At 48.9% G+C, this 15,098-nt stretch overlaps 1 protein-coding gene across 1 annotated transcript in view; it reads left to right on the top strand.

Moving 5' to 3' along the window:
- The window catches only part of ZCCHC14 (zinc finger CCHC-type containing 14), a 48,326-nt gene extending 33,840 nt beyond the window's left edge, over positions 1-14,486 (top strand). Inside the window, exons 5-13 of the mRNA XM_055412988.2 lie at positions 2,591-2,700; positions 3,429-3,523; positions 3,605-3,659; positions 4,652-4,931; positions 6,400-6,491; positions 6,802-6,929; positions 7,774-7,914; positions 8,004-9,473; positions 10,495-14,486. Coding sequence (XP_055268963.1) covers positions 2,591-2,700; positions 3,429-3,523; positions 3,605-3,659; positions 4,652-4,931; positions 6,400-6,491; positions 6,802-6,929; positions 7,774-7,914; positions 8,004-9,473; positions 10,495-10,550 — 2,427 coding nt within the window. The 3' untranslated portion in view covers positions 10,551-14,486. The remainder of the gene's footprint in view (positions 1-2,590; positions 2,701-3,428; positions 3,524-3,604; positions 3,660-4,651; positions 4,932-6,399; positions 6,492-6,801; positions 6,930-7,773; positions 7,915-8,003; positions 9,474-10,494) is intronic.
- The last annotated feature ends 612 nt before the right edge of the window (positions 14,487-15,098 follow it).

The following is a 15,098-nucleotide window of genomic DNA, read 5'->3' on the forward strand; positions in this document are numbered from 1 at the left end:
CTTTACCTGCTTCCACTTTTATGTGTTTACATAGTGAATCTTCCTGTTTGTTTTTTTTTTTTTCAAATATTTTAAAAAATTGAAAGGCGGATGATGTTCATCCTGCTTGTTTTTAAATTGATTCAACAAATACCATCTCAACAGCAAGCTGCACTAGTAAATACCTCTTTACCCCCATACACATACGTGTGTCCACACACACCTGCATGTTTAAAGTCGCCCAGCCTGGCCTGTTCCCGGCGGTGAACCACTCAACTTAGCCACAGTTGAGCATCTGACATGGCCATCTTCGCCGAGTGGAGCCAGCACGGCTGCAGTGTCTCCAGAGTGCAGCTGGCAGTTTGATTATCAGTTCAGTTCAGTCGCTTGCTGACTCTTTGTGACCCCATGGACTGCAGCATGCCAGGCCTCCCTGTCCATCACCAACTCCCAGAGTCCACCCAAACCCATGTCCACTGAGTCGGTGATGCCATCCAGCCATCTCATCCTCTGTCGTTCCCTTCTCCTCCTGCCCTCAACCATTCCCAGCATCAGGGTCTTTTCCAATGAGTCAGTTCTTCGCATCAGGTGGCCAAAGTATTGGAGTTTCATTTTCAGCATCAGTGCTTCCAATGAACACCCAGGACTGATCTCCTTTAGGATGGACTGGTTGGATCTCCTTGTAGTCCAAGGGACTCTCAAGAGTCTTCTCCAACACCACAGTTGAAAAGCATCAATTCTTCGGCGCTCAGCTTTCTTTATAGTCCCAATTCTCACATCCATACATGACCACTGCAAAGACCATAGCCTTGACTAGATGGACCTTTGTTAACCAAGTAATGTCTCTGCTTTTTAATATGCTGTCTAGTTTGATTATAAGATGAGGGAAAACATCCCATGGGAGAAAATCGAGTTGAAAAGCTTGGACAGAAGTTGCTCGATCACGCCTCTTTGTTTCGGCCTGCCCTGCCCTGAAGAGTGCCACAGGCCTTCTTTCTAGGGCTGTGGGTCCTGCCCTGGGCTCTCCTGTTCCTCTGCGCCTTGTAGACCACTGAATTTCCTCTCCTCCGGGCCTCCCTATTCGTTTTGTGGAAAAGCGCTTCTCTGGACTCTGCTCATGCTGGCAGACCTTGCCGCTCTTGTCTGGGTATTTACAGCAGCGGACATTCCCCTGGCTTTGGGTCCTTTACCCTTCCTGGGCTTCTGCCTCACTGTCTTGTCCATCACCTCCAGTATTTCTTCTGCTCCACTCTCTCTTCTCCTGGGCCTTGAGTTACGTGTACTTGAACCTGTCTTCAAGTTGAGGGATGTTTCTCCTCAGCTCTGTCCAGGTTGTTGATGAGCTGAATTCTTCATCTCTGGTACCATGATTTTAGAGGTTTTTGTTCATTTTCAAGTCATCTGATAGCTCTGACATCTGGGTTATTTCTGAGTCTGGTTCTAGTGATTATCTTGACAATAGACTCCCACCTCTTTTTTATCTTATAATTTTTGATTGAATGTTAGATATCATGTCTAGAAACTAGCCTGGAAATTGAATCCATCAAACCATTAGTGCAGGTTTGGGTTAGTCTGGTCAGGAGCAGAGCTGGGTTTGGGTTCCTCCAGCGAAACCTGCTGGTCCCTGGAGCCTCGAGAAGAGTGTGGCATGGTCTTGCCTCTTGTGGGACAGAGCGGGTCTGCCTGCGCTATTGATCCCACTCCCGGAGAGGGTGTTGTTACTTGTTGCTGGTGATAGGTTTGTGGTGGGGATGTGGGCACCCTGTCCTGGTGCAGCCCAAGCTCCAGGCACGGGGTTGGGCCCTTTCTCAGCTTCGCTGCCCTTCCCTCCCCAGCAGCTGACCTGGTCCACTCTGTGCTCATGCAGGCCCCTGCACTCAGGAGGGCTTCCTGTCTTTCCTTGGGGCTAGAGGGGTTTTGTTTTTACCTTCCCTGAGCAATGACCAGTGTCAGGAGGACTTCCTCGTCTTCCTCTTCTCCCAGAGGTAGGAAGGTGTTATGGCTCATCCCCAGAAACCTGGCGGTTTTTCTTGAGCTCTGGGAGCAGGCGCCATCTCATCCCTCCCCCAGTGGCCTGTGGGCTTTCTGTTTTGAATGGAGAGCAGGCTCCAGGGGGAGGTATGGGGTTTCCTGGCTGACCCCTGGGACAGCCGTTGCACCCTGTGCCACCTGCAGAGGCTCCTTGTGGCCTGCTCCTCACGGAAGAGAGCTCGGAAGTGAGGGCACAGTCTCCCTGCCCCGTGCCTGGGCTCCTGGCTGGCTGCTGTCCAACCCTCACTCAGCCTGTGTTGTGTGTTCATCCCTGCTCGTCTCCTTTGCCCTCTGGTACGGCAGCCACCTCTTCCTCATGTTCTGCCGTGGCTGGACAGCTCATGTGCCCTGTCTCCTTGGAGGGCAGGTCCCTTTTGGGGTTGGGTCGATGTGGTGGCTTTGCCACCCAGCTCCCTGTGCTGTGGTGGGCTGTGGCTTCCTACGTCCCAGTGGGTGCAGAAGCCGAGACTCGTGCCAGCAGACGCCACCTCCTCGCACCTGCCCAGGTGTTTCTCACACTGAGGAGTCTGGTTCTGTAAAGTGGATTGTGCCATACTTCTTGTGCCTTTTTGTCTTTCAGTTGTCTCAGCTATATCCTGAAGAAAATTTGGAGAAATTCATTCCTTGCTTAGCTGGCCCAGATTCCTTTTATGTAGAGCGAAACCACATGGATCTGGAAGCGGACCTGAGGTAATGCTCCCCGCCCCTCCAAGGCCACAGAGAGCAGCCCTCTGCAGCAGCACTGTGTGGCTGGTGGACTGATGGCCCTCTGTGCTGTGGGTGGGGCTGGGCTGCCTGGCCACGGAGGGGCTGCTCAGGTGACACGTGGTCAGGATGGTTCTGGTCTCCTCTTCAGTTACAGAGAATTTGAAGGATCTTAACAACATAGGCATGCTTTTGAGGATATACAAGTGAATTCCACAGTATATGCCACTGTGTACTGTAATTTTGACAGTCTTACGAAATAAAATCTGGTTATCCTTTCTCTTCTGTAGCAGAAATGATGAAACGAAGACCTAATAAAACGTCTTCTGGGCCCAGAGTCTCTGGACCCTGAGGGTATCCTGCATGCTGTCCTGTACACGCTTGCAGAGGGAGCCCTGCTGCCAGGGCCCGGGGACTGGGCCCGCTGTCGGAGTGCCCCCAGCAGCTGAGGCTACAGGCCCCGTGTTGTGGGCCCTGAGAGGCTCTGTTTATCGTGTAGCACAGTGTAAATGAGGGAAGGGGCTCCGGGAAACACGCGAATCCTGCCAAGAACTAAACAATAAAGCAGGAAGATTAGAGGTGAAGGCGATTCTGTTTAGTTTTTCTCTGATACAAATAAATGTCTCTTAATTGAAAATTAAAATTTCTCTCCCAGTTACTTTTTGGTAATAATACATTTTTATGCTGATAAAACTGCTCTGTTTCTTTTTTAGGTATTTGGCTTCGTTACCTTCTCATGTGTTAAAAAATGACCACGTTAAGAAATTTTTCAGCACTTCTTCTCCCTCCCAACAGCTTCAAAGTCCAAGTGAGTTTGTAAAATGTAATTCAGTAAAAGTAGAAATATTTTTATGGTCTGTGAATGAATTATTTTCACTTTAACTTGTAGGTCCTGGCAACCCTTCCCTTTCTAAAGTCGGTGCCATGATGGGCGTGTCTGGAAGGTGAGACTTGCCCCATGCGGCCAGCACGTTTCCAGTGAGCCTTGCTGCAGAGCTTGCTTCTCACTGTGTGTCAGCAGTTGTTTCTGTAGTTAAGGCATTCTTGATCTTGGTCTTGACTAGTAATATTGGATAAGAATTGGATAGAGATAATCCACTTTTTGATTTCTCAAAAAATAGGAAAAAAGGGGTTCTCTGAGCCACTGGAATTAGAATTCCCAAAGACCCTTATTGCAAATGCCAGTTTCTGGGCCCTGTACATTCTAGGAAACCAGAATTTCTGAGAATCTTCATTTTTATAAGCTTTGAAGGGGTGATTAAGCCCATGAAGGGCCAGAGTTGCTGCTCTAGGGGTTCTCTGCCAGCTGGGGCCCGACAGTGGTTGTGGTGGTGCCCAGGTGACAAGCGGACTGTCACCTTTGTGGACTGACAGCCTACATTAACATGGGCTGACCTCACATGTGGTGGGTGCGCGCGCACGCACATGCACACACGCACACACTCGGTCCTACGGACGCTACTCAGGCAAGGAGATCTTTGGTGTCCCGCCTTTCTTGTTCACCCCCCACCTGTGTGTAAGCACGTGATAAATCTGTGGGTCTGCAGTTCAGTGTGGAAGGGGCTGGGACAGAGAGAGATGCTTTTGCTTCTTCCAGCTTTCTGGAATTTACTTTAAAAAGAAAAATGTTTGGAGTCGATTTTAGTATACGATTGTCAGTATCATCCTGTGATACAAGCAACAGAAAAAAACTAGGCAGCTCAACCAGAAGTTTGGTGGCAACACACACATGTGTACAGTGCTCAGGCACCATGTCTAGACAGGTGCACGCACACGTCCATGTCCACAGACGGTCACCCGGGGCGGTGGTGTGGCGGCAGAGGCCGCAACTTGAATGCTAGTGGTGAAATCGGCTGCAGATGCGGTCTGGATCGAGGAGATAGTCTTGAGTGGAGGCCGTGGAGTTTTGAAAACCACCTGTCTGCTGTCCTCGCAGGCCCGTGTGCGGAGTGGCCGGCATCCCGTCCTCTCAGGGCAGCGCCCAGCACCACGTGCAGCACGCGGCCAGCGCGGCCGCCTTGCCCCACTGCTCGCACTCGGGGGGTGCAGGCTCGGCTCTGGCCTACCGGACCCCGATGGACAGCTCGCCCGCCATCCTGATGCCATCCAGCCTGCAGGCCCCACAGACCCAGGAGCAAAACGGGATTTTAGACTGGCTTCGGAAACTGCGTTTGCACAAGTATTACCCTGTCTTTAAACAGCTCACGATGGAGAAGGTATGTTGGTTACTGGCAGGCAGATAGAATGTGCTTGTTGTCTCGGGTAATCTTTCTGTCTTCGGACCTCGTTCCCAGAGGAACCGAGCTGGGTTTCGGCAGTGTGTGTGTTGTGGAGGTCATGCCACCCTGTCCTTAACACTGCCAGATGCGTGCTCCCCAGGTCCCATGAGCTTGCTGGAGGGGGCCGTGGATTTGATTTGAGGCTGCCTGAAGCTGGAAACAAAAACTGGAACATAAGTTGCTTGGGAGCAAACAACCTTTTAAAGGTAGTTTGGGGTCTTCCCAAGTAGATACTTGCTGTATGTGATGTGAAGAGTGTTGTGCCTCCAGCCGCCCTGTGATGGGTAGAAGTAGTGGATTCTGGTGCTTGCGTCCCCCTTGCTTAGACGGCCCTCTGTGCATGCCTTTTTAAAGGACTCCACATACTTTGACCTGGGTAAACGCTGGCTGATGACCTGGTTTCATTAAGGGCATATAGCTAAAGGAATAGATGAATGTTATATCTTTCAAGTAGTCCTACATAGAAACTATTTTTACAGTAGAATTTTGACAAGAAGCTTTTTTTTTTTCCCATTGTTAATTTCTGAAATTTCTTTCAAGTTTCAATGTCTCTGGTAAATTAGACCTGTATGGGATGTTTGAACTCTGAGCGCCCCCTGCTGGATAAAGTGCTGTGGTAGCTTTGATCTCTGTAAACATTTCTTTTGTCCAAAAATCTGCTATTGAAGAACTAGAAATCAAGCTTTTACTGCTAATAAAAAACACATTTTAAGTATATTTTTAGTACTCTTAGTTTAGGATTCATAAGTCTTAAAAACAACAGATTTTACTACCCTTGTTCACGAACAGTTTAAAAAGTTATAGTATGATGTAGTTGAAAAGGCTAAAATCACAGATCATATTATGGACTGTCATGAGAACCAAGTAGGATCTTTTTCTTAGTGTAAGGGCAGTGGGTTAGGTTTCCATTCAGTTTGGATGGCACCTGCTTTTCTGGATCACTTGCTACCCAACAAAGTTGCTGGTGTCCCTGATTCCAAGAAACAAGAGCCTCTATAAAGAGGACGATGCTCCTCTCTGTGGGAGTCGGGTCCCTGGAGCGGGAGACACTTCCATGAACTGCATCCCAGTAGCAGTTGAGACTGCAGGACACTGTCCCAGTCACCTGCCGGCACAGCACGTGCCTTCCAGGGGCCCCACCTTCACCCAGCTGTGGTTCAGACACCTGTGCTGAAGGCTCAGGAGACACAGCCCGTGACCCTCAGATGCATAGTGGGTGTCTTGTTGGACACCAAGTTACTTAGCAAGTAAATGTTGTAGCATTTCCCTGTCTATTATCTGGTTAAGTTTTATGGGGTTAGGTATCCGAGAATCGAAAATGTTTATTAAGTTAAACTCCAAGTTCTTTGTTTTCAGAATCCTAATTAATTCTCAGTAACTTTGTAATTTGTTTCTTCTGTGGAAGTTTCTGAGCCTTACGGAAGAAGATCTAAATAAATTTGAATCCCTCACCATGGGAGCAAAGAAAAAACTCAAGACTCAACTGGAGCTGGAGAAGTGAGTATGAGATTGTTTATGAAATGTGTTCATTTTAGTTTCTAACATGAGGGACAGATACTAAGGACTTGTTACTGCTGGTGGCTTATCAAACCTTAATTAATACTCTTAAAACTCTACAAATGTGGCTTTGGTTTGCTAGGAACGACCCTTTAGAGTAAATCTGACAAGTCAGTTACTACCCTGGGGATTATTTTGAGGGAAATCACCCTTCTGTGGAGCATGTGTCCTTCAGGAGCGTGGGTGACACAGTGAGAGTTTGTTGAGCAGAACTGACCACTTGGTTGTTGGCGTGCTTCCTGTCGCACAGGGAGAAGTCAGAGAAGCGGTGCCTGAACCCCTCGGCCGCTCCCCCGGTCAGCAGCAGCGGAGTGGCCCGCGTGCCCCCCACCAGCCACGTGGGGCCCGTGCAGACAGTGCGAGGCAGCCATGCTGCAGGTGGGTGGGGCCGGGTGCGCCGGGACCCAGGACCCTTCCGGGGAGGATCAGACCTCAGGTCACACTTTTCCGTTTTCATCTCCTAGTACTTAAAGAGTTACTTTTTATCATTTTAGCTCTTGTAGTTTCTTCGGTAGACAAATAGAAGGGACCTTAGGTTCACAGCTGGAGACAGGTGACTCGCCTGAAGTTGTTTGGGCAAAAGGTTTAGACCCAGAAACTGCTCTGGTGAGAGGGAAAGAACAGGAAGTGTGAAAATATATGCCAGTCTCTCCCCTCCACGTGGGTGCAGAGAGGTGACCCTAGGCTGCTGCCCTGCAGGTCCGCCCTGAAGTCCTTGATGCCAGACCACCAGCCTTCTCCCCTTCCCCCTGCCTTCCTCTCCTCAGTGGGTGGTGGAGGACCACGGTAACAGGCCTTCTGCTGTTTTCCTTATGCACTAGGAACATCAAGAGTGATAGGAACCAGGAGGAAAAAACTGTCGGTGCATCTTTTCGGTACTTGTTTGACCGAAAAGGTCTTGTGTCCCTGGGCCTCAGAACACAGAGGTCTCTGTGTTGTGGAGGGCTGCTTTTATAGCACTTGGTGGTTGGGGAGTCCTTCTCCTGATCCGTGGCATGTGCTTGGGGAGTCGAGGGCACGGCCACGTGTGCATCTGCCGAGTGTGGGAGCCTCAACCCCGTGTGCATAGGGACAGGGCAGGACCTGCTTCCTTGGGGCTGATGTAAAGACAAGTGCGATAGGCATGCCTGTGGGTGGGACAGGAGGGCACAGCCAGCGTCGTGTCCTGTGGCTCGAGGACCTCAGTGCCACCTTTGGACTGTCACCTGTCCCTTCTCCGCAGCGCTGCGGGTGGAGGTGGAGCAGGCCCCGCACCAGACGGCCCGGGAAGGCAGCTCCTCCGAGTGCTCCAGCTCCTCGCCCAGCCCAATGGGCGTGCAGGCCCGGGAAGAGAGCTCAGACAGCGCAGAAGAGAATGAGAGACGTAAGGAAGCCCTTCCTTCCTGCGTGGCTCGCGAGGTGCTGCCCCCGCCCGGCCCAGGCAGGCTGTGCTGACGCTGTTTCTGCCTTTAGGTGTGGAGATCCACTTGGAGGGCCCTGACAAGGAGAAGCCCGTGATGCTGCTGAACCACTTCACTTCAAGTTCCGCCCGGCCCACGGCACAGGTCCTCCCTGTGCAGAACGAGGCAGGCTCCACCCCGTCGGGCCACCACTCGCTGCCCCCACAGATGATGCCGGCGGCCTCGCACATGGCACCCATCCGGATGCTGAACTCCGTGCACAAGGCGGACAGGGGTGGCGCGGACGTGAAGCTCCTCTCAGCCTCTGTGCACTCACTGCTGTCCCTCGAGGAGCGCAGTAAAGTCTCTGGACCAAGAAGCAGCATCAAAGTGGACAAGAGCTTTGGCAGTACCATGATGGACACGCTCCCCTCGTCTGCCCCCCATCAGCCCATGCAGGTCCTCTCCGGACTCGCCGAGAGCAGCTCTGTGTCGCCCACCGTCTCCTTTGGTCCCCGCACCAAAGTTGTCCATGCGTCCGCGCTGGACAGGGTTATGAAGCCGGCGCAGCAGCCGGCCCTGGTGGTGGAAGCCAGCTCTGCTGCTGCGGGGACGTCCAGCACTGTCTTCCACATGGCTCGGCCGCCCATCAAACTCCTGGTGTCTTCATCTGTCCCTGCGGATTCTGCCATCTCTGGGCAAACCTCCTGTTCTAACAATGTGCAAATAAGTGTGCCCCCTGCAATAATAAACCCCCGGACTGCTCTATACACAGCCAACACCAAAGCTGCCTTCTCTGCGATGAGCAGTGTGCCCGTGGGCCCCCTGCAGGGCAGCTTCTGTGCGAACAGCAACACTGCCGCCTCCAGTAGCCACCCTTCCCCGTCCTTCGCAAACATGGCCACTGTGCCCAGCTGCCCGGCCCCCAGTTCCAGCCCCGCGCTCTCCTCGGTCCCCGAAAGCAGCTTCTACAGCAGCAGTGGTGGCGGCGGCGGTGGTGGCAGCTCCCCCGGCAACCTCCCCGCCTCGGCTCAGAACCACCACCACCACCACCACCATCAGCAGCAGCCGGTGCCCCAGCAGCCGGCACCCGCCCCGCCCCCCGGCTGTGTTGTGTGCACGTCGTGTGGCTGCAGCGGGAGTTGCGGCTCGAGTGGCCTGACCGTCAGCTACGCCAGCTACTTCCAGCACCCGTTCTCGGGGCCCTCGGTCTTCCCCTTCCCGTTCCTGCCCTTCAGCCCCGTGTGTGGCAGCGGCTACATGGGTGCCCAGCAGTACGGCGGCGGCGCCTTCCCGGTCGTGCACTCGCCCTACGGCGGTGGCGTGGGCCCCGAGCCCGTGCTCAGTGGCCAGTCCGCTTTCACTGTCCCGCCTGTGCAGAACTTCATGGGGGCGGCGGGCGTCTACCAGGCCCAGGGCTTGGTGGGCAGTAGCAATGGTTCCAGTCACAAAAAGAGCGGGAACCTCTCGTGTTACAACTGTGGGGCCACCGGTCACCGCGCTCAGGACTGCAAGCAGCCGTCCATGGACTTCAATCGGCAAGGTAAAGGCTCTCGAGGTGGAGAGATCCAGACAGGAGTGTCCTTTTTATGAAAATAATAATCAACTTTCTTTTTTCTAAAGCAAGCAAGAAGTGATTTTCAAGTGCTCTCTGAAAAGGCACCAAACTCTTGATGGGCTGTGCAGCCCCCCGAGGGCAGCTTTGGTTCAGAGACTGTCTTTATGATTTCCGCCTGCTCCTCACTCCAGTGTGGCTCGCTGGCCGTGGCCCGACGGCTCCGCGGTCTGTTCTTTTGTGCCACGTGACTGGGGAGCAAGCGTGGGTGATTCAGAGCCACCCCCAGTGTTAACTGAGAACCGAGGGCGTGGTGTGTGAGCGCAGGCGCTGCCGATGGGACTCTGTCCCCGCTTGTGTCCCTGGCCCAGAGTGGCGTGGCCGTGGCTGCCGTGTGGCTCCGTGGTGTCCTCACTCCCTGTGCTGTATCTTCTTCCCCCCTTTTCTACTTCTACTCGCTATTTTTTTGTCTCCTTTAGTCAGGTGTGTGTCTGCTGTCGTTACCACACCAGGTTTGTTCTTGCTGTTTTTCTGGGCCTGGGGAAAGCTGGACAGTCAGCCACTTGCTTTCTGGATACTTATGAGGGGAGCTGCACAGACAGCCTGGAGTCGGGTCTGGTGGCAGGTGGGGTGCCTGTGGGCTGTGGCCACCCCTGTTGACAGAGATGGTGCTGCGTCTCCTGAGGCAGCGAGCCCAGAGACCTCTGTGGGGTCGGGCCTCCCTGGCCCTGCCCCAGGGAAGGGGCCAGTTCTTGCTGTCTGAGCTCCCAAAGTTTGAGGGAAAGGACTGGGAACTCTGCAGTCTCTGCACTGTTTGTCTGATTTGATAAACTTTACAAAAGAGTTTGCGGGTGCAGCAGGGGAATTGGGAGTGGTTAGAAGAGGTGGTTTAGATTTCCAGCACCCAAATCTTGACCAGTGACTCCGGAAATAACTTTGGACAGATCATGGCAGTAATTCTATGGTGATTCAAATTTGATCTCTTTTTTTTTTTTTCCCCCTTCTCTAGGTACTTTTAGGTTGAAATATGCCCCTCCAGCAGAAAGTCTGGACTCCACAGATTGATATTTTTCTCTGGCAACAGAACACTATTAAGCCATGGAGACCTAAGGAAAATTAAATACAAAACTGAGAAGTCTAGTTGCTGTTGAGCTTAATATTTTTAATCCAAAGGTGCTTTACTTTACTAGACTGGATAGAAAACCTAGCGTAGGAATGCATCAAACTCAGTTTTATTGCCAAAATCCTAGACGGGAGCTTGATGTCAGGACTGGCCTAGTGGGTATTTCCACTGTGGGTGAAAACTGGCCACCTCCACCCTTGGTCGCAATGCAGAGACCTGCCGTCTCCTGAAGAGCATTGCCGTAATTGGTCCTTCTAGGCTCACACGTAATTCCAGGGCAGCTACGTGAGGTTGGAATCGAGAACTGAAGGTCGGAGTTCTCCAAGTGGAGTTCTACCAGTCGGACTCTTGACACCCCTGGTGAGGGAAAATGTCGCCTTTGTTTTGTTCTGTTTGTTCTGTTTCGTTCTTACAGTGGTTAGGCACTAATCTCTGGGCTTTTTAAGGATTGCACTACAGAAGAATGTAAACTGATGTCAATCTCTGCAGTTCTGGGAGACAGACTCCCTGAGACCAGTCAGTGCAAGACACTCAGAGAATCCGTCTTTAGAGTCGGCACCAGCAGGCTACATGACTTAGTACACAACAGAGATTTTAGTATTCCTTCCCTCCTTAAAAGCACTTGTAGCAGTTTCAGGTTTTTATTTTTATTTTTTCCTGAAAATACATTTAAACTACATTATTAAATAGAAATAGTTACTTGCAACAATTTAATTTCTAAAAGGGTCCAAGTCCCAGAGAATCCCTAGCTGTCAAAGCTTTGAGGACACCTTCCTTCCCAGCCCTTCAGAGCTTTGAGTCCTGTCGTCTTCCCCGTGAAGGAACCCTGGCAGACGCGATAGCAGCATGGCCTCGTGAGCGGCACTGACGGGAGGCTGCGTATCCTTAGCCAAGTTTGCAAGTTATTTTATCTCCCATGGACTTCCCAAGGACCCCAAGGCTCACTGCTAACGGATTCACACTTGAGACAGACCTTTCAACAATAATTCAGTCCTACAATCTCTGAGCAAACGACTGAAATTTTCTCCTGTCAACTTCTTTTGTATTAGGCTCTGTATCAATAGTTAATTCCATTAAAAAATTACTGGAAAACTACGATAGAAAGTGGTTAAGACTCTGAAAGAGACTACACCGACAGGACAGAGCTACAAGATCTGCAAAAGTCTAGTTTTATCAAGGTGGGAAATAAAGTCCACCACGCAGCTCTCAGTTTTACCCCACTGCAATGAGAGCTTTTGTTGTGAAAGTTAGGGACTTAAAGCTTCATGGCTAAAGGGAATTTTGTGCTTCAATAATACTGTTTTAAATGCTACAGCCTTCAATGTTAAAATACTGATTGGTAAGGCCTTGCCCAGGGATTTTCCAGTTGAATATTTAAGAGAAGAAAATAATAATATTCAGACCATTCTTAAAATGGGACAATCAGCCTCATGCAAAATTGGTGTAAATCAAAAGAGTACCCTAGAATTTGAGGCATTGTGTTGTAAGGCTTCAAATTATTGAGATCAGTTTCCTGGCTTCTTGGAAACTAAAGCAGAAAGTTGTTACTTTTTTAAATGAAAGGCTTTTAGTAGAGTTTTTTAGAGTTTTATTTTAGTAGAGTTTTATTTCTATGCAATGCAGAATTGACAGACCTCTGTATTCTCTCTCTTCTTGGCACACAGTATTACCTACAGTTTTGAAGTAATAATGATGCTTACAACAGCTTTTTGGGGGAATGTTACATTGATCTCTTAAATTATAAACACTACAAAATGTCAAAATTGTGAGAACTGACACAACTTTGCCTTAAAGAGTACTAGACTGGAACTTGTCATATTATGTTTAAGGAAGACTTGGAGTGTTCATTGATGTTTACGATTTTAATATTTCTGAAGGCCGTTACAGTGGCCTGGATATGTGCTGAAAGCCAAACTTTTAAAATTTTTTGGTTTTTTTTTAAACAAAGAACTATTTTAAATAAATCCTATTTCAACACAGTGAAATTGTTGAAAACTGTCTCATAACAAGAGAGAAAAATCATATTTAGGTTTTTTTTTTGTTTGTTTTAGTCGTCAGTATTGGGGAATGAAAGTGTCTGTTGTTACCCTTATAACTGTTTTGATAAATATTAGAGGTTAGCGTTAAATACAACAAAAACATAAGAACAAACTTCAATTTGAAGTATGACATTCAAATTGAGAGAACTAGGTTCAGACATTGTGTGGCTGTGTTCCAGTCATCAGAAGTCTCAGAGAAACTTCTAGCTATCTTTGAAAATGCATGTGTGGCCACTCAGAGTTGCTGGTGGTAAAACGTGAACTCGGGACACAGGCACAGAGCATTCAGCTGCCGAACCGTGAGACCTCTTTTCGAGTGAGTGAGTCCCATGCTTGAACTTGGGAATATTTGCTAGCAGTATTCTCTCTGATGAAATTTCTCTCCAGAAGCAACCACAGTCAGTGAGCCTAAAGAGCATTTGGCATTTCCTCAGAGGATGTCCTCATCAGCTAGAAACAGGTCAGACTGACCCTTTCAACTAGTTGTTGAAGTTGTGGGCTCAGTTTGCAAATGCTGTGGCCCAGGTAGGTGTGGCGCCAGCCACTTTGCTCCGTGTAGTCTGTCACATTTAAAGTTTCTATCCCCAAGGATGGGGAAAGTGGAATGTACAGATTGAAGTAGATGCAACGTTGGGATAAAACACTAATCTTTTTGTTTGTTTGTTTTTTAAAGCAGAACACTCGATTTTCTACCTTATTTTCTAATTTTTATTTTATGATATTGAAAATTGGAAAGTGTATAAATGTTAAAAACTTCTAATTGCTAAAGAGCACTGAGGAAATGGGAGCTAGCACTTAGAATAATAAAGACAAAACTATTTTCTTGAAAGCAGGTATGTGATTGGATGTTTTAAAAAACCAGCATCATTTATAATCTCCAAAAAATTACACGAGTTCAGCTTGTTAATATAGTAGTCAGTAGGTTCAGTATTTTAGTTTACCAATTAGAATTCTAGGTCCTTTATCGCAAGAAGTCCCACATAGTTTATACTGCACGCTGTATGGAGGTGCAGAGCGGGTAGTAACTTTGCCTAACGTCACACGGCTGAAACGCGTTCCCGTCTGAGCACAGGCTGACCGAGGCTTGCATCTGTCCACTCCCTCCAGTGTTGCTCGTGAGCACTTTTCTGAGCGGGAATTGGGTTGCACCCTCCTCGCTCCCTGTCATTGTCACTCTTCCTGCTTCCGTGGTGGCTTACTAGATGCCTTGCTAGTTTTACACACTGATAATTGATGGCGTTACGTGTCCAAGAGTCTTAAAGGTTGTAAGGGAAACCGTGACCCTGCTCAGCTCGACCACCTGTCCAGTGGATGGGCCTGTGGACCCTGAGCGAGGTGGCCGTCCTTTCCAAAGTGCAGATGACTCCCAAAGAATGAGGCAGGTGACATTTACATCCATGGGTTCTGAAGAGGCTCAATTACTGAAAAGTCCCGAGGTTCTGAATCAAAGTGAGTATCTTTAATCAACACTCGCAAACTACGTACTGTGCTGGTTGAGGCCAAAGGTCAATGTTACTACACTGTTATTGGAGGGAGGGGAGCGCCGGCCAGTCCATCCCGGTGCTGTGAGGAGCCCCTCATGCGTAAAGTTCTTAGATGCACAAAGACAGGCTTTGGTACTGAAACTGAAGACCTCGTGTACTCAAGAATCTTCACAGCTTCTATTGGACATATTTCTTTTTAGGAATGAAGGAAAATTCTCCCATTTTTGAGCCATTCTTTTATGTCAATTCTACAAAATTGCATGTAACTTTATAAATATTTTTAAAAGATATAGTTTTGTAAATATTTAATATTCTGCTAATTTGATTTTGAATTGTAAATGTCAAGTATTCTGTTTTTGGGGTTTTTATGTTTTATTATACTTTGTTAAAAGAAAAATTGTACATTTTTAGAATGTTTTTATGAGTAAATTTAATGTACTGAAAATAAAAATTAAAAAAAAAAAGGTTCTATTAGGTCTTTGTCTCATAGAATACGACATACATATCCTTTCCAATCGCGATTCTTGATTTCCAAGCTAGGGAGTCTGTTTTTTCTGCCGCCTTCTCAGTGTTAGAAAAGGGGTACCTGGTCTTAAATCCACTTTCTGTCTAGTTTCCTGGGTTTTTTAAAAAATGTTCTCACTATGAATAGAAATGTGAATTGATGTGGGATTGGTTTTAAGGTGTTCCAGCTCCCAGTTCCGTAATCAGGGTCAGCATTACTAGATCAAGTGTCCTTCGGACGTTTCCAACCTCATGGTGAGTGTGCCTTGGCATCTCTGGACTTGGGATGGTGGCAGGCTAACAAGCATGTGTTTGCCCTGATCCATGGTGCTACCCTGAGCAGTGCAGGCCACAGAGAGAGAATTCAGGGACTTTCTCCCTAGCAGGAATCTCCAATTTGGCTTGGTCTTCTCAGACTTGTGGTTACCCGGAGAAAAACACGTGCACACACACGATTCCAGGG

The sequence above is a fragment of the Moschus berezovskii genome, chromosome 22 (assembly GCF_049115385.1).
Source record: "Moschus berezovskii isolate FMDL1 chromosome 22, NW_MosBer_1.0, whole genome shotgun sequence".
Taxonomy (NCBI): domain Eukaryota; kingdom Metazoa; phylum Chordata; class Mammalia; order Artiodactyla; family Moschidae; genus Moschus; species Moschus berezovskii.